This window comes from Biomphalaria glabrata, chromosome 6 (genome assembly GCF_947242115.1).
Source record: "Biomphalaria glabrata chromosome 6, xgBioGlab47.1, whole genome shotgun sequence".
Classification (NCBI taxonomy): domain Eukaryota; kingdom Metazoa; phylum Mollusca; class Gastropoda; family Planorbidae; genus Biomphalaria; species Biomphalaria glabrata.
Genome location: NC_074716.1, coordinates 39,463,290 through 39,487,623, shown reverse-complemented (window position 1 = coordinate 39,487,623; position 24,334 = coordinate 39,463,290). Strand labels below are relative to the sequence as shown.

General features: G+C 34.7%; 1 protein-coding gene across 4 annotated transcripts in view; it reads left to right on the top strand.

The window, feature by feature from the left end:
- LOC106056452 (serine/threonine-protein kinase par-1-like) overlaps positions 1–24,334 on the top strand; it is a 44,779-nt gene that overhangs the window by 19,534 nt on the left and 911 nt on the right. For all 4 annotated transcript variants that reach the window (XM_056033621.1, XM_013213214.2, XM_013213218.2 and 1 more), the window contains 8 exons: positions 4,297–4,499; positions 7,233–7,322; positions 9,904–9,959; positions 10,207–10,336; positions 19,911–20,035; positions 21,470–21,721; positions 22,465–22,636; positions 22,916–23,931. In XM_056033621.1, coding sequence (XP_055889596.1) covers positions 4,297–4,499; positions 7,233–7,322; positions 9,904–9,959; positions 10,207–10,336; positions 19,911–20,035; positions 21,470–21,721; positions 22,465–22,636; positions 22,916–23,931 — 2,044 coding nt within the window. The remainder of the gene's footprint in view (positions 1–4,296; positions 4,500–7,232; positions 7,323–9,903; positions 9,960–10,206; positions 10,337–19,910; positions 20,036–21,469; positions 21,722–22,464; positions 22,637–22,915; positions 23,932–24,334) is intronic.

Here is a 24,334-nt window from a genome sequence, read left to right as displayed (position 1 = left end):
GGTTCGAGTAACTAAAAATGTTGAGAACCGCTGGATTAGAGAGTTATCTTCTATTATTTATAGTGCTAGTTTAGCGTTGCAGGCGCAAACAGATTACTGAGGCGACATGCTGGATGGGGCTGAAATTATATTTACCCTCTACCGTTTTTGTAAGATATACAATGACCAATGGGTTATAAGGTATTATTGAGGCGGAGGAAAATGGTTGAAATATATGTGTTACATTCACCTAGCCATGAACTAAATTTACTATTTAAAAATACGTTAGTAGCTTGAAGCACGCGCTGCATATTTATTGGGTGCAGAGTTTAACACCCAATCAGGAATATCGAAGTGAAGAATATCTTTGGTTAAGGTCGTCTTAGAATAGTACGCAATACAATAGACATATTAAACAGTGGTGAGGGGCCAGTAGATTATTACTAAAATTATCCGGAAAATTATCAGGATAATCTGACTTTTAACGAAGAATTTATTTCTAAGTGTATGTAATATTGATCTTTCTGTGGACCCCTTACGGTCGTCTCGTGGACGCATTGGGTCCGTGGATCATAGTCTGAGAACCACTAATCTAGAAATGTCTCAGTTTGACCAGACTCGTCAAAAATGTATAAAAAAGAAAGCGAGCGGACTGTCGAGGTTCAGTTATTTCAGTTTTATGCTCAACCTAATTTGACCTGCGGGCCATTTAAATGTCCAACACTCGTATCGCGGGCCACATGAAGAAAATGTACAAAAACGAAATGAAGTTGACCTGAAACTATTTTATAAGAAACCCGTGGATCTATTACTTTCATTAATTAAGTTCATCTTTTTATTACGCGTCGAAAAATGGCTTCGATTCTCTACTTAAAACTTGAGCACCATTGAAGCTAGCTTGCCCACCGCCATATTGGTCTCATAATAACGTCTGTATATTGCTGTTCTTTTTAATCAGCCAATCATTCTTTTTTAAACAAATATGTGGGCTTATTATCGTGTTCCGTAAAAAGTATCCGTTCACTTTTCCTGGTAGATTTTACATCGAAGTGTTAAATGCCATGGTGCCAATACATTAGAGAAAAATACAGGGCCCTGACATAGGTAAAGATATATTTTTCAATCTTTTTTAAGGGGAGGGGAAGGGATATTCTACACTTTTTGTCGTCGTTTCAGCGGACCTGGTGGAACCAGTAGCGGGCCGGATGTGGCCCGCGGGCCGTATTTTGGGCATCACTGAGTTATGCTGCTTAAGGTTAACAACTGTTTTGGATGTGATTTCACTATTGTGAATTAAACATAGGATTATATTGATTGGGTTTATTCAATTCAAATACTTGCTCTTTCTATTCGATAATTTGTTGCAGAAGTTTATTCATTTTCATGTTTCGTTGTGACTATGAGAGGACAAACAATTCATTAAAATTCATCACCGCAGCAGAGAATACACTAAAATTAAGAACAACGTAATACCAAAACATAACTCATACCAAAACATAACTCATACCAAAACATAACTCATACCAAAACATAAATCATACCAAAACATAAATCATATCAAAACACAATTCATACCAAAATATAACCTAATACCAAAACACAACTCATACCAAAACATAACTCATACCAAAACATAAATCATACCAAAACACAATTCATACCAAAATATAACCTAATACCAAAACACAACTCATACCAAAACACAACTCATACCAAAACACAACTCATACCAAACACAACTCATACCAAAACACAATTCATACCAAAATATAACCTAATACCAAAACACAACTCATACCAAAACACAACTCATACCAAAACACAATTCATACCAAAATATAACCTAATACCAAAACACAACTCATACCAAAACACAACTCATACCAAAACACAATTCATACCAAAATATAACCTAATACCAAAACACAACTCATACCAAAACACAACTCATACCAAAACACAATTCATACCAAAATATAACCTAATACCAAAACACAACTCATACCAAAACACAACTCATACCAAAACACAATTCATACCAAAATATAACCTAATACCAAAACACAACTCATACCAAAACACAACTCATACCAAAACATAACTCATACCAAAACACAACTCATACCAAAACACAACTCATACCAAAACACAACTCATACCAAAACACAATTCATACCAAAATATAACTCATACCAAAACACAATTCATACCAAAACACAATTCATACCAAAACATAACTCATACCAAAACACAACTCATACCAAAACACAACTCATACCAAAATATAACCTAATACCAAAACAAAACTCATACCAAAACACAACTCATACCAAAACATAACTCATACCAAAACACAACTCATACCAAAACACAACTCATACCAAAATATAACCTAATACCAAAACATAACTCATACCAAAACACAACTCATACCAAAATATAACCTAATACCAAAACATAACTCATACCAAAACACAACACATACCAAAACACAACTCATACCAAAACAGAACTCATACCAAAATATAACCTAATACCAAAACATAACTCATACCAAAACACAACTCATACCAAAATATAACCTAATACCAAAACATAACTCATACCAAAACACAACTCATACCAAAATATAACCTAATACCAAAACATAACTCATACCAAAACATAACTCATACCAAAACAAAAACTCATACCAAAACACAACTCATACCAAAATATAACCTAATACCAAAACACAACACATACCAAAACACAACTCATACCAAAACATAACTCATAACAAAATATAACCTAATACCAAAACATAACTCATACCAAAACACAACTCATACCAAAATATAACCTAATACCAAAACATAACTCATACCAAAACACAACTCATACCAAAATATAACCTAATACCAAAACATAACTCATACCAAAACACAACTCATACCAAAATATAACCTAATACCAAAACATAACTCATACCAAAACACAACTCATACCAAAACATAACTCATACCAAAATATAACCTAATACCAAAACATAACTCATACCAAAACACAACTCATACCAAAATATAACCTAATACCAAAACATAACTCATACCAAAACACAACTCATACCAAAATATAACCTAATACCAAAACATAACTCATACCAAAACACAACTCATAACAAAATATAACCTAATACCAAAACATAACTAATACCAAAACACAACTCATACCAAAATATAACCTAATACCAAAACATAACTCATACCAAAACACAACTCATACCAAAATATAACCTAATACCAAAACACAACTCATACCAAAACACAACTCTAACCAAAACACAACTCATACGAAAACACAACCTAATACCAAAACACAACGTAATGTCACAACACAACCTACTAATTGTCTACATCTGGCTCCTTTCCTCCAGGAACAAATCGGGTTCGCTTTTGGCCTCATTCTAACTTTTTTCCACCAACCGTCTTTTTTTCTCCATTCTCATAAAGTAGCGAAGAAGAGCGCGTGACGCAGTCCACGTGACAGTCTTGTTGTTTTCAACCACTTATTAGCCAGACTATTAGTTTATGCTTCATTGAAGTAATCTTCTTGATCTGTGAGACATGGCCTTTGATTACAGACGTACACGGCCAGATCGTCAGGTACAAACTATGGCCTCTATTTCTGTTAAAGTGTTCGTCTCTTTAATAATTCAACCCAGTTTATGTCAGCGCGACATATAAAGAAGGATTTATTGTTTCCAAACATGTACGAAACAAATAATTACCCAGGTCATGATCTGGTCATCTGTCTACCTCGCAGTGGTTAGATATTTAGCAGCTTATTTACATCTATTTAGACGTCCAAATAATATGAATCTGGATTCAATCTTTAAATATAGTACTAAATGTTTTGAATATGATTATCGCAATATTTGTTTTTGGCGGGAATGTGAATGAGGTTTCCATAATTTTACTTTTTGTTTTGCTGCAATGATGTTAAGGCTCTTTAACACGGCCTCACTTGTGAAGGATCCTCAAAAAAAACGATGTTTATCCGTCTCGTTCTTGACCTTTTGCTGTTTTTTTTCTCTTGGGGACCTTCTAGACTAAATAAAGTGTAAATGAAAAAAATCTACTTTATATAAATAGAACTAAATCCCCAGGACACACGAGGAAAGATTAGCAAGAGAGATTAAAATAATGCACTTGCAGCACTGTACAAATCAAAAGATATTGATCTGTAGTCTATAAGTTACGAATTCGAAATCCAGCTTTTTAGTTGTCTAAACGTTAACCAAAAGATTAATAGGTTGAACCATCTTTCCTCTGCAAGGTCGCTATGAAGGTTGTGGCCAAGAAGACTCTCGTCCAGAGGGAGGTGGCGAGGCGCCACTTCAGACGCGAGGCGCTGCTCCTGCAACAGGTCTCCCATCCCAACGTCGTGAGGCTGTACGAGGCCATGGAGACGTCCAACTCTTACTATCTTGTGTTTGAACTGGCTACCGGAGGCTGCATACTGGATCTCATTACTCAGAGGTAAGCTAAAGGCTGGCTACCAGAGGCTGCATACTGGATCTCATTACTCAGAGGTAAGCTAAAGGCTGGCAACCGGAGGCTGCATACTGGATCTCATTACTCAGAGGTAAGCTAAAGGCTGGCTATCAGAGGCTGCATACTGGATCTCATTACTCAGAGGTAAACTAAACCTGGCTATCAGAGGCTGTATACTGGATCTCATTACTCAGAGGTAAGCTAAAGGCTGGCTATCAGAGGCTGCATACTGGATCTCATTACTCAGAGGTAAGCTAAAGGCTGGCTATCAGAGGCTGCATACTGGATCTCATTACTCAGAGGTAAGCTAAAGGCTGGCTATCAGAGTCTGCATACTGGATCTCATTACTCAGAGGTAAGCTAAAGGCTGGCTATCAGAGGCTGCATACTGGATCTCTTTACTCAGAGGTAAACTAAACCTGGCTACCAGAGGCTGCATACTGGATCTCTTTACTCAAAGGTAAACTAAACCTGGGTACCAGAGGCTGCATACTGAATCTCTTTACTCAAAGGTAAACTAAACCTGGCTACCAGAGGCTGCATACTGGATCACTTTACTCAAAGGTAAACTAAACCTGGCTACCAGAGGCTGCATACTGGATCTCTTTACTCAAAGGTAAACTAAACCTGGCTACCAGAGGCTGCATACTGGATCACTTTACTCAAAGGTAAACTAAACCTGGCTATCAGAGGCTGCATACTGGATCTCTTTACTCAGAGGTAAACTAAACCTGGCTACCAGAGGCTGCATACTGGATCTCATTACTCAGAGGTAAACTAAACCTGTCTATCAGAGGCTGCATACTGGATCTCATTACTCAGAGGTAAACTAAACCTGGCTACCAGAGGCTGCATACTGGATCTCATTACTCAGAGGTAAACTAAACCTGTCTATCAGAGGCTGCATACTGGATCTCATTACTCAGAGGTAAACTAAACCTGGCTACCAGAGGTTGCATACTGGATCTCTTTACTCAGAGGTAAACTAAACCTGGCTACCAGAGGTTGCATACTGGATCTCTTTACTCAGAGGTAAACTAAACCTGGCTACCAGAGGCTGCACAATAAGTTTCAAGACTTGATGGTCAGGGGATCTTAAATGTAGAGAAAAGACGATGCTCCAAGACAAAAGGATTATACTTTCTTTATACTTTCTTTATACTTTCTTTATACTTTTTAAATACTTTCTTTATACTTTCTATATTCACTATTCTTTCACGTATTAAAAGACTAAATTTTGTTTTAAGTTTGTTTTTGAAGATGAATCTAAAGTAGTGACAAATGTATATAGATATAGTCGTAGAATTGAAAGTATCAAATGAAGTAGCGAAGGATACATATTCCATTCTAAAACGACACGTACATTTTTTACAATATTTTAAAAAGACAAGACAAGACCTTTTTTTATGTAAACGTAAAGTAGGGCCATTATTTGCTCTTAATAACTTATGAATATTAGATTTTTGAAAAAAGGAACTTCTTTTTAACCCCCCCCCCTTCCCTGGCACCAACCGAGAAAAAAATCCTGGTAAATCGAATGTATAAATCTATTTCACATTATAATATTTGAATGATAGTCCTTAAGATCTAGATTTAGAAGCTGCGCAAAATATTCCTGAACATTAATTTATCAAACTCTTGAACAATACTATACTTTTAAACATTACTATGTCTACGTGAGGGAATAACCGAAGATGTACAGTCCGTCGAAGATAAATATTTTCTAGTTCTCTAGTCAAATTTAAATGTATCTCTTTTTATACTTTGAAAAATTATAACGTACAAACTCGAGTTTTCCAAGGAGCGAGTAATTCTTTTCTCAACGTTATACTGCAACTGTCAAATTTCTAGGAAATTTATTAGAGCCGTTTTCGATTTCCGTGTCCAGGTTTTACTCACTTAGAAGGTTCCTTGTTCCATGAAGGCATGAGTGAATAGAAGTGTTTTAAAAAACTAAATTGAAGAAAAAATGATTGTTATATGCAGATCATTAAAGCCGTTTTCGTAAACCGTGCCCAGGTTCCACTCTAAGGTTTTTTGTTTCCACGAAGATACTAGTTGAATAGAGGTATGGTAATCTATTTGTCACATTGAGCGCTGTGTACGTTGAATAAAATAAATTTAGATTGGTTATTTCATTAATTTTTATCTCTAGTAGTCTAAGCCTTACCAGTGCCGCGATAAAAATTTTAAGTGAAGAATATTGATATTTCTTATATATTTTGTAGACATTTTAAAAAATGTAGGCCTACTTTCATTTAGTTACTGAATTTCATGATGCTTGTCATGCTATCTTAAACAGGCCTGGTTACAAATGAAACAAAGTTGGGGGGTGGACTTACAGGCAAAACATTTCTAGAACTTTTAGAAGCAGACAATTCAAGATTAAGCTAGATCTATGCTAATTATTAATTGGCCAAAAGCTTTAAACAAACATGGTAAGGTTCTATTGGAAATTTATGAAGAACACGCGGATTGGAGATTTTAAAAAGTTTTACTAACATCGAGGTTTTAATTTAACCATTCATCTCTACTCTCATACACTATTATTAATTGGATCCACTTGACTTGTTCCTAAAATGAAATCCCATCTCATTATCGTGTATTAGCCGAGCTTTAATGTTTGCTTTCTAGCCAGAGTTACATTGGAAATGGAGACAATAAATAGGTTTCTACATCATGTCTCATTTCAGTGACACAAATACAAATTTATTTCAGAGGCTGTCTTCAAGAGGAAGAGAGTAGACACTATATGAGACAAATAGCCTCCTCCGTGGACCATCTTCACCGTACGAACATTGTGCACAGGTTTGTTTCAAGACCTTCCTGACATTTCATTAACAGCTACATTGGTTATCGTATCTTATGTATAGAACGCTAGAATATTGTAAATGGTTTTCAAATTAATCAAGCTTTGAAACTTTTAACGAGATTGTCAGGTCTTTGTTGAATGAAATTATTAAGTATTAATGTGTTGTTTTTTTTTAAACAATTTGAAGTACAAATGTATGTGTATTATAATTAAGTTATAACTTAATTTATTTTTGTCCCAAGTTCAGCCCGACTGTCACACCATACACACCCAGTTGTGCATAAACTAATAAACGAGGTGTATGATGATTTAAATAAAAATTATGAATTTAATACAATGATATTTGTACAATGACAATGGCATATGATCAGCAATAATGATAAAGGAATATGAGCGCATATAGTATGGTATGCAAAGTTAATACTTATAGTAAGATTCTAGCAAATACTTAATTAGTATTTTAAAATAAGAGTATTCACCTTAATTGTAAGGTTCAGTAATATTGTCCACACAGTGACAATCTTTCAATACAACAACTGGCAATACACGTAGATCTATCTTCCAGCCAAGATACTGTTCACCGACGATCCTCAAGTAAAAGTTTATTGGAGCATCCAAAGCTCACAACTTCACAAAACACCACCAGGTCTGGATATAACAATCCGCAATCTGGAATCTGGAACCTCAGACTCGTAAATCAAACTTGAAACATCAGACAGAAAACCTGAGATGAAAAACCTCAGTCCTGTAACCTAGAACTGAGACTTGCAATCTCACTCCTGAAACCTGAGATTGAAACCCTATAGAAAGATAAAGAACAGATTCTTCTAATCTTCTAATCGAATTACAAAATATGAATACGATCGAATCCAAATAACAATTAACTATACAATATGAGATAAAACTCACTCTAAACAGGGGTCAAAATAATCCTTTAAGATTATCTCCAAGGCAAACGCTAAGGCTGTCCAGTAACATAAGCACAAAGAGAATTCAAGCCCTCACAAGCCCTTGGCTCTACAGCTCAAGATGGAGTGAACAAGAACCAAACGATCGGCTACGAAAGTTTTTGCGTCATAAGAAATTATGACGAAACGACAAGGGGAGATCACCTACTGCACACAAACAAAACAATAGTAAATGACGTCATCAAAATAGATGAAATCGGTGCTATTAAATAGGGAACATTTTTACTATTCAACTAATTCAATAGGTGCGACAGAGATAAATTTTTGAAATAGCTTCTTTTAGTATTTCAAATTAAACCTAGCTCTAGATGTATATCAAAGTTTATTTTAATATGACTAAATTCTTTGTATATTTAATTTGACGTCTTTAAAATTGTGTTGTTGTTTTGTTTATTTGTTTATCAAACTCTTCTCGAAGTTTAGAATTGAAATATTTTTATGTCTGTCAATTTTTAAATATATAAGCTATTGATACTAATTTCACTAATACTTGCTAAGTACTTATGAATAAATTACTAATCAAAAGTATACATATTTACATAGACTTGAATCTATAGTCCTGAATCTTCAAACTGTTTGTAGTTTGCTCTGTATGCTCAAATTTGACACAATACTAAAATGCGTGGAAAAAAAGTTTTAGAAAAAAGACAGTTGGAAAATGTAACAGTTTACAACTGACATATATTTTCTGTTTTTCATCTAATATGTCCAGACCATAGACGTATACTATATCTAGACTGGACAGGGAGATTTTTTAACACTACCAAAAATGTCGTGAAATTTTTTAAAGGTGAAACAAGGCGTTGTTTTGTAAAGTAGTTATAAGAAGTAAAGTTTTTGTTTTTTCCAACCCTAACCTATGTAACATATAATTTAATTTTTAGATCTAGATCTAGTAATTGAACATCAAAAATAAGAGTACTCTCGTGTCATAATTATTATTTTGCAATTTTTAGATACATAATCTAGAAAAATCTAGGTAATCAATCTATTTAAATGTAGGCTACAGACATGAATTATTTCGATCTAGGATTTTTGAAACATTATCCCAATGGAAACTAACAGGAAATGGCTTTGTTTCATATATTAGCGTGAATATATAGTTCTGTGATTAATAGCCCATTCTAAAGAAAACCCTAGAAATGATTTTGTATTATTTCTAAACTTTGAAAACTAAAGATCATTACTTTCTAAGACAGAAGAGATTGATTGCGGTGACTTTCATTAGAGCTTGAAAAAGAGTTACATACATAAATATATATATATATATAGAGAGAGAGAGAGAGATAGATAGATAGATAGATAGATAGATATAGATAGATAGATAGATATAGATATATATATATCGATCAATCGAGGATAAGAGTTTCCGGTTTCCAGTCTAGATATAATATATAAGTCTATGGTCCAAACTGTGACATGTGTGTTTTACATTTCAGGGACATTTGAAATGCTTATATATTTGTTTATTTTTAAATATTCGCAATCGATATAAATATTTATAATTCGTGCAACAGACTTATAAATAGACTTACAGTTCAAAAGTATAGATATATACATGGACTATATAGAATGGAATATGTTTGTATATGTGTGTTTTACACTTCAGGGATATCAAGCTGGAGAATTTATTATTGGATGGAAATAATAACATTAAATTAGTTGGTAAGTTTGTTTATTTTTTATATGTTTCTGTAAAACATTCGATTCGCTAAATAAATCTAATTCTATGGGGCATTGATTTTGTTTTATGAACTACACATCAATGTCTTTAATGAAATGCATACATTCTCACTTATGTCTTCATATGTATCACTTTAATATGTTTACAGTAAGTTTAGAATAGGTTTAAGGTTTAAGCTACACTGAAGAGACTTATTTAACTTTTGATCTTACTGTGAACCTGTTATAGATTTTGGACTAAGCGCTGTATGCCACGACACTGATCATCACCTCAGCACTTTGTGTGGCAGCCCTGTGTACGCCGCCCCTGAACTGTTTGCTGGCAGGAAGTACGGCAAAGGAGTTGACTTATGGGGGATGTGAGAATCAAGTTTCATTTACATTTTCTTTTGCCATGTCCGCCTATGTCAGAACTATAATATAAAAGTTATTTTATAAAAGCAAAGTTTCCCTTGAGTAGGGCCGAGCTTACGAATTGCGGTGCCCAATTTAATGGATGCTTGCGATGTCCCTCTTCTAAATGTGGATACAGCAACAACTATAGTTATTTATTAGATCTCTCTATCAACAATTGTTGTACAACATGCATAGATCTCTCTACCAACATTAGTTGTACAACATGCATAGATCTCTCTACCAACATTAGTTGTACAACATGCATAGATCTCTCTACCAACATTTGTTGTACAACATGCATAGATCTCTCTATCAAAATTTGTTGTACAACGTGCATAGATCTCTCTATCAACATTTGTTGTACAACATGCATAGATCTCTCTACCAACATTTGTTGTACAACATGCATAGATCTCTCTATCAACATTTGTTGTACAACATGCATAGATCTCTCTATCAACATTTGTTGTACAACATGCATAGATCTCTCTATCAACATTTGTTGTACAACATGCATAGATCTCTTTATCAACATTTGTTGTACAACGTGCATAGATCTCTCTATCAACATTTGTTGTACAACATGCATAGATCTCTCTATCAACATTTGTTGTACAACATGCATAGATCTCTCTATCAACATTTGTTGTACAACATGCATAGATCTCTCTATAAACATTTGTAGTACAACATGCATAGATCTCTCTACCAACATTTGTTGTACAACATGCATAGATCTCTATATCAACATTTGTTGTACAACATGCATAGATCTCTCTATCAACATTTGTTGTACAACATGCATAGATCTCTCTATAAACATTTGTAGTACAACATGCATAGATCTCTCTACCAACATTTGTTGTACAACATGCATAGATCTCTCTATCAACATTTGTTGTACAACATGCATAGATCTCTCTACCAACATTTGTTGTACAACATGCATAGATCTCTCTATCAACATTTGTTGTACAACATGCAAAGATCTCTCTATCAACATTTGTTGTACAACATGCATAGATCTCTCTATAAACATTTGTAGTACAACATGCATAGATCTCTCTACCAACATTTGTTGTACAACATGCATAGATCTCTATATCAACATTTGTTGTACAACATGCATAGATCTCTTTATCAACATTTGTTGTACAACGTGCATAGATCTCTCTATCAACATTTGTTGTACAACATGCATAGATCTCTCTACCAACATTTGTTGTACAACATGCATAGATCTCTCTATCAACATTTGTTGTACAACATGCATAGATCTCTCTATCAACATTTGTTGTACAACATGCATAGATCTCTCTACCAACATTTGTTGTACAACATGCATAGATCTCTCTATCAACATTTGTTGTACAACATGCATAGATCTCTCTACCAACATTTGTTGTACAACATGCATAGATCTCTCTATCAACATTTGTTGTACAACATGCATAGATCTCTCTATCAACATTTGTTGTACAACGTGCATAGATCTCTCTATCAACATTTGTTGTACAACATGCATAGATCTCTCTACCAAAATTTGTTGTACAACATGCATAGATCTCTCTATCAACATTTGTTGTACAACATGCATAGATCTCTCTATCAACATTTGTTGTACAACATGCATAGATCTCTCTACCAACATTTGTTGTACAACATGCATAGATCTCTATATCAACATTTGTTGTACAACATGCATAGATCTCTCTACCAACATTTGTTGTACAACATGCATAGATCTCTCTATCAACATTTGTTGTACAACATGCATAGATCTCTCTATCAACATTTGTTGTACAACATGCATAGATCTCTCTACCAACATTTGTTGTACAACATGCATAGATCTCTATATTAACATTTGTTTTACAACATGCATAGATCTCTCTACCAACATTTGTTGTACAACATGCATAGATCTCTCTATCAACATTTGTTGTACAACATGCATAGATCTCTCTATCAAAATTTGTTGTACAACGTGCATAGATCTCTCTATCAACATTTGTTGTACAACATGCATAGATCTCTCTACCAACATTTGTTGTACAACATGCATAGATCTCTCTAGCAACATTTGTTGTACAACATGCATAGATCTCTCTATCAACATTTGTTGTACAGCATGCATAGATCTCTCTATCAACATTTGTTGTACAACATGCATAGATCTCTCTACCAACATTTGTTGTACAACATGCATAGATCTCTATATCAACATTTGTTGTACAACATGCATAGATCTCTCTATCAACATTTGTTGTACAACATGCATAGATCTCTCTATCAACATTTGTTGTACAACATGCATAGATCTCTCTACCAACATTTGTTGTACAACATGCATAGATCTCTCTACCAACATTTGTTGTACAACATGCATAGATCTCTATATCAACATTTGTTTTACAACATGCATAGATCTCTCTATCAACATTTGTTGTACAACATGCATAGATCTCTCTATCAAAATTTGTTGTACAACGTGCATAGATCTCTCTATCAACATTTGTTGTACAACATGCATAGATCTCTCTATCAACATTTGTTGTACAACATGCATAGATCTCTCTACCAACATTTGTTGTACAACATGCATAGATCTCTCTATCAACATTTGTTGTACAACATGCATAGATCTCTCTATCAACATTTGTTGTACAACATGCATAGATCTCTCTACCAACATTTGTTGTACAACATGCATAGATCTCTCTATCAACATTTGTTGTACAACATGCATAGATCTCTCTATCAACATTTGTTGTACAACATGCATAGATCTCTCTATCAAATTTGTTGTACAACATGCATAGATCTCTCTACCAACATTTGTTGTACAACATGCATAGATCTCTATATCAACATTTGTTGTACAACATGCATAGATCTCTCTACCAACATTTGTTGTACAACATGCATAGATCTCTCTATCAACATTTGTTGTACAACATGCATAGATCTCTCTATCAAAATTTGTTGTACAACGTTCATAGATCTCTCTATCAACATTTGTTGTACAACATACATAGATCTCTCTACCAACATTTGTTGTACAACATGCATAGATCTCTCTACCAACATTTGTTGTACAACATGCATAGATCTCTCTATCAACATTTGTTGTACAACGTGCATAGATCTCTCTATCAAAATTTGTTGTACAACGTGCATAGATCTCTCTATCAACATTTGTTGTACAACATGCATAGATCTCTCTACCAACATTTGTTGTACAACATGCATAGATCTCTCTACCAACATTTGTTGTACAACATGCATAGATCTCTCTATCAACATTTGTTGTACAACATGCATAGATCTCTCTATCAACATTTGTTGTACAACATGCATAGATCTCTATATCAACATTTGTTGTACAACATGCATAGATCTCTATATCAACATTTGTTGTACAACATGCATAGATCTCTCTATCAACATTTGTTGTACAACATGCATAGATCTCTCTATCAACATTTGTTGTACAACATGCATAGATCTCTCTACCAACATTTGTTGTACAACATGCATAGATCTCTATATCAACATTTGTTTTACAACATGCATAGATCTCTCTATCAACATTTGTTGTACAACGTGCATAGATCTCTCTACCAACATTTGTTGTACAACATGCATAGATCTCTCTATCAACATTTGTTGTACAACATGCATAGATCTCTCTACCAACATTTGTTGTACAACATGCATAGATCTCTATATCAACATTTGTTGTACAACATGCATAGATCTCTCTATAAACATTTGTTGTACAACATGCATAGATCTCTCTATCAACATTTGTTGTACAACATGCATAGATCTCTCTATCAAAATTTGTTGTACAACGTGCATAGATCTCTCTATCAACATTTGTTGTACAACATGCATAGATCTCTCTACCAACATTTGTTGTACAACATGCATAGATCTCTCTATCAACATTTGTTGTACAACGTGCATAGATCTCTCTATCAAAATTTGTTGTACAACGTGCATAGATCTCTCTATCAACATTTGTTGTACAACATGCATAGATCTCTCTATCAACATTTGTTGTACAACATGCATAGATCTCTCTACCAACATTTGTTGTACAACATGCATAGATCTCTCTATCTACATTTGTTGTACAACATGCATAGATCTCTCTATCAACATTTGTTGTACAACATGCATAGATCTCTCTACCAACATTTGTTGTACAACATGCATAGATCTCTATATCAACATTTGTTGTACAACATGCATAGATCTCTCTATCAACATTTGTTGTACAACATGCATAGAGCTCTCTATCAACATTTGTTGTACAACATGCATAGATCTCTCTACCAACATTTGTTGTACAACATGCATAGATCTCTCTATCAACATTTGTTGTACAACATGCATAGATCTCTCTATCAACATTTGTAGTACAACATGCATAGATCTCTCTACCAACATTTGTTGTACAACATGCATAGATCTCTATATCAACATTTGTTGTACAACATGCATAGATCTCTTTATCAACATTTGTTGTACAACGTGCATAGATCTCTCTATCAACATTTGTTGTACAACATGCATAGATCTCTCTACCAACATTTGTTGTACAACATGCATAGATCTCTCTATCAACATTTGTTGTACAACATGCATAGATCTCTCTATCAACATTTGTTGTACAACATGCATAGATCTCTCTATCAACATTTGTTGTACAACATGCATAGATCTCTCTATCAACATTTGTTGTACAACGTGCATAGATCTCTCTATCAACATTTGTTGTACAACATGCATAGATCTCTCTACCAACATTTGTTGTACAACATGCATAGATCTCTCTACCAACATTTGTTGTACAACATGCATAGATCTCTATATCAACATTTGTTGTACAACATGCATAGATCTCTCTACCAACATTTGTTGTACAACATGCATAGATCTCTCTAGCAACATTTGTTGTACAACATGCATAGATCTCTCTATCAACATTTGTTGTACAACATGCATAGATCTCTCTATCAACATTTGTTGTACAACGTGCATAGATCTCTCTATCAACATTTGTTGTACAACATGCATAGATCTCTCTACCAAAATTTGTTGTACAACATGCATAGATCTCTCTATCAACATTTGTTGTACAACATGCATAGATCTCTCTATCAACATTTGTTGTACAACATGCATAGATCTCTCTACCAACATTTGTTGTACAACATGCATAGATCTCTCTATCAACATTTGTTGTACAACATGCATAGATCTCTCTATCAACATTTGTTGTACAACATGCATAGATCTCTCTACCAACATTTGTTGTACAACATGCATAGATCTCTATATCAACATTTGTTGTACAACATGCATAGATCTCTACCAACATTTGTTGTACAACATGCATAGATCTCTCTATCAACATTTGTTGTACAACATGCATAGATCTCTCTATCAACATTTGTTGTACAACATGCATAGATCTCTCTACCAACATTTGTTGTACAACATGCATAGATCTCTATATTAACATTTGTTTTACAACATGCATAGATCTCTCTACCAACATTTGTTGTACAACATGCATAGATCTCTCTATAAACATTTGTTGTACAACATGCATAGATCTCTCTATCAAAATTTGTTGTACAACGTGCATAGATCTCTCTATCAACATTTGTTGTACAACATGCATAGATCTCTCTACCAACATTTGTTGTACAACATGCATAGATCTCTCTAGCAACATTTGTTGTACAACATGCATAGATCTCTCTATCAACATTTGTTGTACAACATGCATAGATCTCTCTATCAACATTTGTTGTACAACATGCATAGATCTCTCTACCAACATTTGTTGTACAACATGCATAGATCTCTATATCAACATTTGTTGTACAACATGCATAGATCTCTCTATCAACATTTGTTGTACAACATGCATAGATCTCTCTATCAACATTTGTTGTACAACATGCATAGATCTCTCTACCAACATTTGTTGTACAACATGCATAGATCTCTCTACCAACATTTGTTGTACAACATGCATAGATCTCTATATCAACATTTGTTTTACAACATGCATAGATCTCTCTATCAACATTTGTTGTACAACATGCATAGATCTCTCTATCAAAATTTGTTGTACAACGTGCATAGATCTCTCTATCAACATTTGTTGTACAACATGCATAGATCTCTCTATCAACATTTGTTGTACAACATGCATAGATCTCTCTACCAACATTTGTTGTACAACATGCATAGATCTCTCTATTAACATTTGTTGTACAACATGCATAGATCTCTCTATCAACATTTGTTGTACAACATGCATAGATCTCTCTACCAACATTTGTTGTACAACATGCATAGATCTCTCTATCAACATTTGTTGTACAACATGCATAGATCTCTCTATCAACATTTGTTGTACAACATGCATAGATCTCTCTATCAAATTTGTTGTACAACATGCATAGATCTCTCTACCAACATTTGTTGTACAACATGCATAGATCTCTATATCAACATTTGTTGTACAACATGCATAGATCTCTCTACCAACATTTGTTGTACAACATGCATAGATCTCTCTATCAACATTTGTTGTACAACATGCATAGATCTCTCTATCAAAATTTGTTGTACAACGTTCATAGATCTCTCTATCAACATTTGTTGTACAACATACATAGATCTCTCTACCAACATTTGTTGTACAACATGCATAGATCTCTCTACCAACATTTGTTGTACAACATGCATAGATCTCTCTATCAACATTTGTTGTACAACGTGCATAGATCTCTCTATCAAAATTTGTTGTACAACGTGCATAGATCTCTCTATCAACATTTGTTGTACAACATGCATAGATCTCTCTACCAACATTTGTTGTACAACATGCATAGATCTCTCTACCAACATTTGTTGTACAACATGCATAGATCTCTCTATCAACATTTGTTGTACAACATGCATAGATCTCTCTATCAACATTTGTTGTACAACATGCATAGATCTCTATATCAACATTTGTTGTACAACATGCATAGATCTCTATATCAACATTTGTTGTACAACATGCATAGATCTCTCTATCAACATTTGTTGTACAACATGCATAGATCTCTCTATCAACATTTGTTGTACAACATGCATAGATCTCTCTACCAACATTTGTTGTACAACATGCATAGATCTCTATATCAACATTTGTTTTACAACATGCATAGATCTCTCTATTAACATTTGTTGTACAACGTGCATAGATCTCTCTATCAACATTTGTTGTACAACATGCATAGATCTCTCTATCAACATTTGTTGTACAACATGCATAGATCTCTCTATCAACATTTTTTGTACAACATGCATAGATCTCTCTACCAACATTTGTTGTACAACATGCATAGATCTCTCTATCAACATTTGTTGTACAACATGCATAGATCTCTCTATCAACATTTGTTGTACAACATGCATAGATCTCTATACCAACATTTGTTGTACAACATGCATATATCTCTATATCAACATTTGTTGTACAACATGCATAGATCTCTCTATCAACATTTGTTGTACAACATGCATAGATCTCTCTATCAACATTTGTTGTACAACATGCATAGATCTCTCTACCAACATTTGTTGTACAACATGCATAGATCTCTCTATCAACATTTGTTGTACAACATGCATAGATCTCTCTACCAACATTTGTTGTACAACATGCATAGATCTGTGTACCAACATTTGTTGTACAACATGCATAGATCTCTCTACCAACATTTGTTGTACAACATGCATAGATCTCTCTATCAACATTTGTTGTACAACATGCATAGATCTCTCTACCAACATTTGTTGTACAACATGCATAGATCTATAGATCTCTCTATCAACATTTGTTGTACAACATGCATAGATCTCTCTACCAACATTTGTTGTACAACATGCATAGATCTCTCTACCAACATTTGTTGTACAACATGCATAGATCTCTCTATCAACATTAGTCGTACAACATGCATAGATCTCTATATCAACATTTGTTGTACAACATGCATAGATCTCTATATCAACATTTGTTGTACAACATGCATAGATCTCTATATCAACATTTATTTTACAACATGCATAGATCTCTCTACCAATATTTGTTGTACAACATGCATAGATCTCTCTATCAACATTTGTTGTACAACATGCATAGATCTCTCTATCAAAATTTGTTGTACAACGTGCATAGATCTCTCTATCAACATTTGTTGTACAACATGCATAGATCTCTCTACCAACATTTGTTGTACAACATGCATAGATCTCTCTACCAACATTTGTTGTACAACAAGCATAGATCTCTCTACCAACATTTGTTGTACAACATGCATAGATCTCTCTATCAACATTTGTTGTACAACATGCATAGATCTCTCTATCAACATTTGTTGTACAACATGCATAGATCTCTCTACCAACATTTGTTGTACAACATGCATAGATCTCTCTATCAACATTTGTTGTACAACATGCATAGATCTCTCTATCAACATTTGTTGTACAACATACATAGGGAGCCACTCCAAAGAAATAGGCGCTAGTGGATTAATTAAATTTTCGTCAATCGTATGATACACTAATTAGTTTAATGCTTTAAAACCTTTGACAAGAACCGTAACTGATAGTGATAACTTAATTTAAATTGCGGGTCCACTGCCAGGCGTGGGTTGAAAATTTGGAGCAATCGGCATAAGTCCTGCCTTGAGACAATGCGATCTTTGGAGAATATGATGTAAAAATGTTCCCCCGTTGCAAATAGTGACCAACTGTTTCAAAGTCAACCAACTGATAGAGAAGTCACCACTAAGACCAACGGCTACGCTTTCCTTTTTTTTTTTAGAGATAACTAGCCTTAACCGCCCACATTACGGCAGAAGATGGCAGTGGGCAGGGTTTGAATCCGGGGCCTTCGAAATGACATTCTGATATTACACCACGTGACCAGACAGTCATCCAGGTGACCACTAATATCTGGGTAGGCTTAGACCTGGCATTCCTGAATGTTCTCTTTGGTTACGACTTTGACCAGTCTTTAAAATAACATTGAAAACTCTGAGCCTCCAACACGATTTGAACCAGAGACATGCGATCCAACAAAGGAACACCTAACCACTCCTAAAACCTATGATGTTAACATGTGAATTCAAGAGAATGAAGGTATCTCCTCTGTTTAAATGGCGCCTTCATATCGTTCTAATAGTATATGGGTTTACATTTATCAGTGAGCTCTTAAATGCGTGGTAATCTTTTTTTTTTATTCGTATTGCTTGAGGTGGTTGGTGGTGCAAATAGTACTTTTAAAATCCGTATTTCTTTTCGTGTGTGCCAAACTTGACACGACCACAGTGATATATTAGATTCATCAAACCAAATTAAAATAGCTGTACTCCCTGGAGGATGAAATATATATTCGTTAAAAATGTTGTATGTTGAATGATTAAAATGAATAATTATTTTTGACAGTGGTGTTTGCTTCTTCGCCATGTTGACAGGGAAGTTACCATTTTTACCAGACGATAAAACGTCACTTCCTCAACTGTATTCACTGATACTCAAGGGTGTTACAATGCCTGTCTTTGTTTCTCAGGGTAGGTAATAAACACGTTGGCTTGATTCACTGGAGTCAGTTTTTATATTAGGATGAGTATTAAGGTATAAAGTAGTGATTCGCTCCTTATATCAGTAAAATAATAAATAATAGTAATGCTTTCGAATCCTTGTGAAGATATTTAATTTCGGGATCCTTGGGCGCATCTGAGTAATGTCATGGGTAACTGACATTAGTTTGGGAAAAGTAAAGGTAATTGGTCGTTGTGCTGACCACATGTCACTCTCGTTAACTGTGGGCCATCGGAACAGATTACTTTTACATCATCTGTCCTATAGATCGCTTGGTCTGAAAGGGGAAATTTTTTAGTAGTGCATATATAATTTTATAATTACTCACTCTGCATGTTTCTTATATGTTTCTACTATGTTTCTTGTATGTTTCTCGTAAATTTTCTTGTATGTTTCTTGTATGCTTAGAATTTAATTTTTCAATCGATTTTTCGCCCACTTCTACTCATCCAATCGTCATCAAATGTTTGCATACAAGATTATGCTCGATAACAACATATGAATCAATGAAAAATAAACCAATTATTAATCAATTAGGCGTAATTAATAAATTGTGTTTTTATATAGAAAATTCACTAAGCTAAAGAGGAGATAAAACTTGGGAAGAGATTGACTCGAGAATTATACGATTAGAATTGTAAGATAGCTAGAGCAAAATACAATAATTAGATGTAATGTAACTATTAGGTCAAAGATTGTACCTCTTATTAATGACTCAAAAACATTTTAATGAATTTGGTTATTGACATCCTCTTCATTAACATTCTCACGTACGATCTTTCCTTTTACAAAAGCGCTATAACATGGTAGCCTCAATCCTGGGACTGACCAATGTCCACACAAAATAAAAAAAAAGTGTTTAAAAAATAATAGAATAATGCTTATATTGAACGTACTAAAAAGTTTAATGCAAATAATTAACAAGCAAAATATTTTTTAAAATCCTTTAAAAAAAAAAAAGAAAGAAAGCTTATTTAAGGGGCACTATATATCAAAATAATGTAGAAGTTCGTTTCCCTTATTTGATATCAAGCAAAATAATTAATTACAACTAATTAATTGCCTACTTGGTTAAGATTTCTTCATTGATTAATGTTTTGTTAGGTACAATAAATAATTGTTTAAAATTTGGAACTTGATTTGAGAACAGGTTTGGAGGAAAGAACGTCTTCAATTATATATGTGTACAAAACCCTTCTCATTTAGTCGTTTCTATGAATACCGAAAAATTAATTTCCCAAATTGGTATTAAACATCATAATAATAATCAGTAATTAATTGAACAATTGGTAAAAATATTTTTCATTGATTCATGTCTTGTCTATATCAAAGAATAATTGTGCGAAGTTTCAACTTGATCCGAGAATAGTTGTGGGAGAAATAAATTGATGTCGTTGTTTCAGACTGCCAACAGCTCTTGGGGAGGCTCCTGGAGCACCAGGAAGGACGTCGGATCAATGCCGAAGAGCTCCTGTCACACCAGTGGATGACCCAGCCTGAAGGTCGACCTGTCAGTCGAGTAGCGACTGTGCCCAAGAGACTTCCCGAAAGCGCCATCAACACTGCGATCGTCAAGTACATGTGCTCTGTGTACGGTTTCAACGAGAATGACGTCATCAGTTCGGTGGTTGAGAAAAAGCTGACAGCGGCAGCTGGTAAGGACATAGTTTAAGTAACTTAACCATACACACACTTCTTCACATTCTTAAAAACAAAAGGGATTAAGTAACTTAGAGCTACGGTGTTTAACTGCCGAGCTCAATGTCGTGGGTTTAAGTCCTAGTAGTGAGTGAGTTTTGTATAAGTTTGTTTTAACATTCCCCTTACTCAAACGGTAGTCTGTGATATTTGTGTCGATTATTAACACTGTTTGTCTACACAGCTCCTTGGAAACGCTACGGTCATATCAATACCATTAATCCGTGGCCAGGGAAACTTTCTTATTAATAATTTCTTTTTTACATTGTATGAGAGCGCAGAAAGAGTCGTCCAAAAAAAAAAAAAACAACTGGCTGGACAACGTAAAAGAATGGCTCGGTGTTTCTCTCTAGATCTCCTGCACAGGACAGCTGCTGACTAGGGAAAGTGGAGGGAATTGGTGTTACTCGAATAGGAATAGCACCCCTTAGGACGAAAGTCAAAGTACAGATGATCATAAGGATGAGCATTCTAATGAAGCATTCGATGACTTTTATAGTAATAATAAAATCAACAATTACAGTGAAAAATTAGGAAAGAAAGTTAGCTTTAAAAAAAATTTTTTAAATTATTAATCAAAATAAAATTTGCAATAGAAAATTCTTCAATGTATTTGTTGTGATGTTTTTCTATGTTTTTTGTTTGTTTGTTCCTAAATCAGCTAAATTTTCACATTTATGCATTTTTTTTATACTTTTAGCAACCTACAACATCTTAAAGGATGGGGTAGAGAATGGTCAAATCACTATCGCATTGACCAACCACACTTTAAATCAGGACACGCCCTCGGCAGTGAAGAAATTGTCCTCCACTTTGCCCAGACTGGACACAAGAATCTTGTCTGGAACATCAAGTGCTACCAACGAGCATTGGTAAAGTTCTATATTCAATCTAAATCTTTGCTTTTGTTGAATTTTGACAATTACTAACACCTGAAATTTAATTATTTCAGTACTATTTGTTTACAGATGTAACATTTTTATTTATCTATAAAAAACAAAAAGTTAACTCCTTATGCTTTCTTATGCTACCTTTAATATTTGAGGAGTTTTTGATGATTTTATTACATTTTATTTAGGTAGATAGTTTTTGTACAGTTTGTATCTACTTCATGGTGTACCTGTATTTAAGAATGCATTCCTGTGTTTCAGGACAGAAAATGTGACAGAGACAGAAGCGATGAGCAATAATCTCAAATCTGAAAGTCAGCAGGACCGGAAGTTATCCGAGACTTATAAGTCCTGCATTTTGGTGCTGAAAAGAGCGAGGCAGCATATACGACACGGCGACCTTCACCTTGACCCTCACAATAACGTGGACTACGTGGTGGTTGGGAAGTCTCCCCGCCACTCCCGTGGAAGCATCCTGTCATGCCTGTCACCGCACGCGGGTAACGGACACACCACTACCTTGACTCTGCCGCCTATAGCGGCTAATCACCTGGCTCTGTCCGGTAACCTTAGGTATGTCCGAGGCGAAGCGCACGGCAAGAAACATCAAGTCCACCTTGATCACCAAGGCGTATCTCAGTTGGACGTTAAAGGCGTTTCACCAAGCTTATTTGATAGGTCTTCCCTAACAAACGCCGGATCGGTGTCCACAAATATATACGCTTTCAACCAGGGATACATCGCAAGTGGAAACCCTCCTCCACCACCACCGCCCTCAACATTTGGTGACGGCTCTTCACAGAGCAGACATTCTAGCCAATCCCATAGCGACTCGTCCCACAACAACCGGAAGTTATCTCATCTTAGCCCACTCAGGGAAACAAAAGACAATCTATCTCCCAACTTCCGGGAAATGGATGAGATAACGACCAGTCAATTAACAGAAAATGAATCTAGGATACATCGCGATCCCCTCCGGCCCAGTCTTGCAGCGTTGCGTGACCCCTTCGGTCGAGATACGTGGCGAAGGTCGCACCACAGTGGACTCGGTAATGGACTTATTGTATCCAAATCAAACCTACGCAAACCTAATATCAAATCATCACCCCAGACAGACTCATCGTCTGGTTATGTAGAGCAGAGCGGGCTAGTCAAGAGCTTTAAATGGCGGGAAACGACAAACAATCCGCCAATGAATCAAACAGAAAATGCTAATACAGATTTTCTATTCGAAGGTTCTTCTGCAGATTCACCATTGGTGTTCTCAGATATTAAAGGTAAACAATTATATTCGGATTAATCTATATAGTAACTGTGCATTTAAATATCCTAAAAAATAAATATTAAGCTGTTGATAATATGTCTAACCTTTAGAGTTGAAATGCCCTAGGTCGTAGGAGAATGCAAGTAACATTACGACTTGTAACGCTTGCTTTGTGTTTGTTAAAAAAAAAACAAAGGTCAAGATGACACTGTATTACTTGAAATGAATTTTTGCCTTTTTTTTTCCTTATGTAACATATTTTGTTAGTTACAGCTAAAGGGTGTTTGTATTACTGTATTAAATCCTTTTATGCCAATTGTTATATCTAAGCCCAAAGAAAATACCATGAAACTACGGTGTTCTTTAGTTTAACCATAAAGTACAAATCTATTTCTACACTTAATGTTATGTTTATA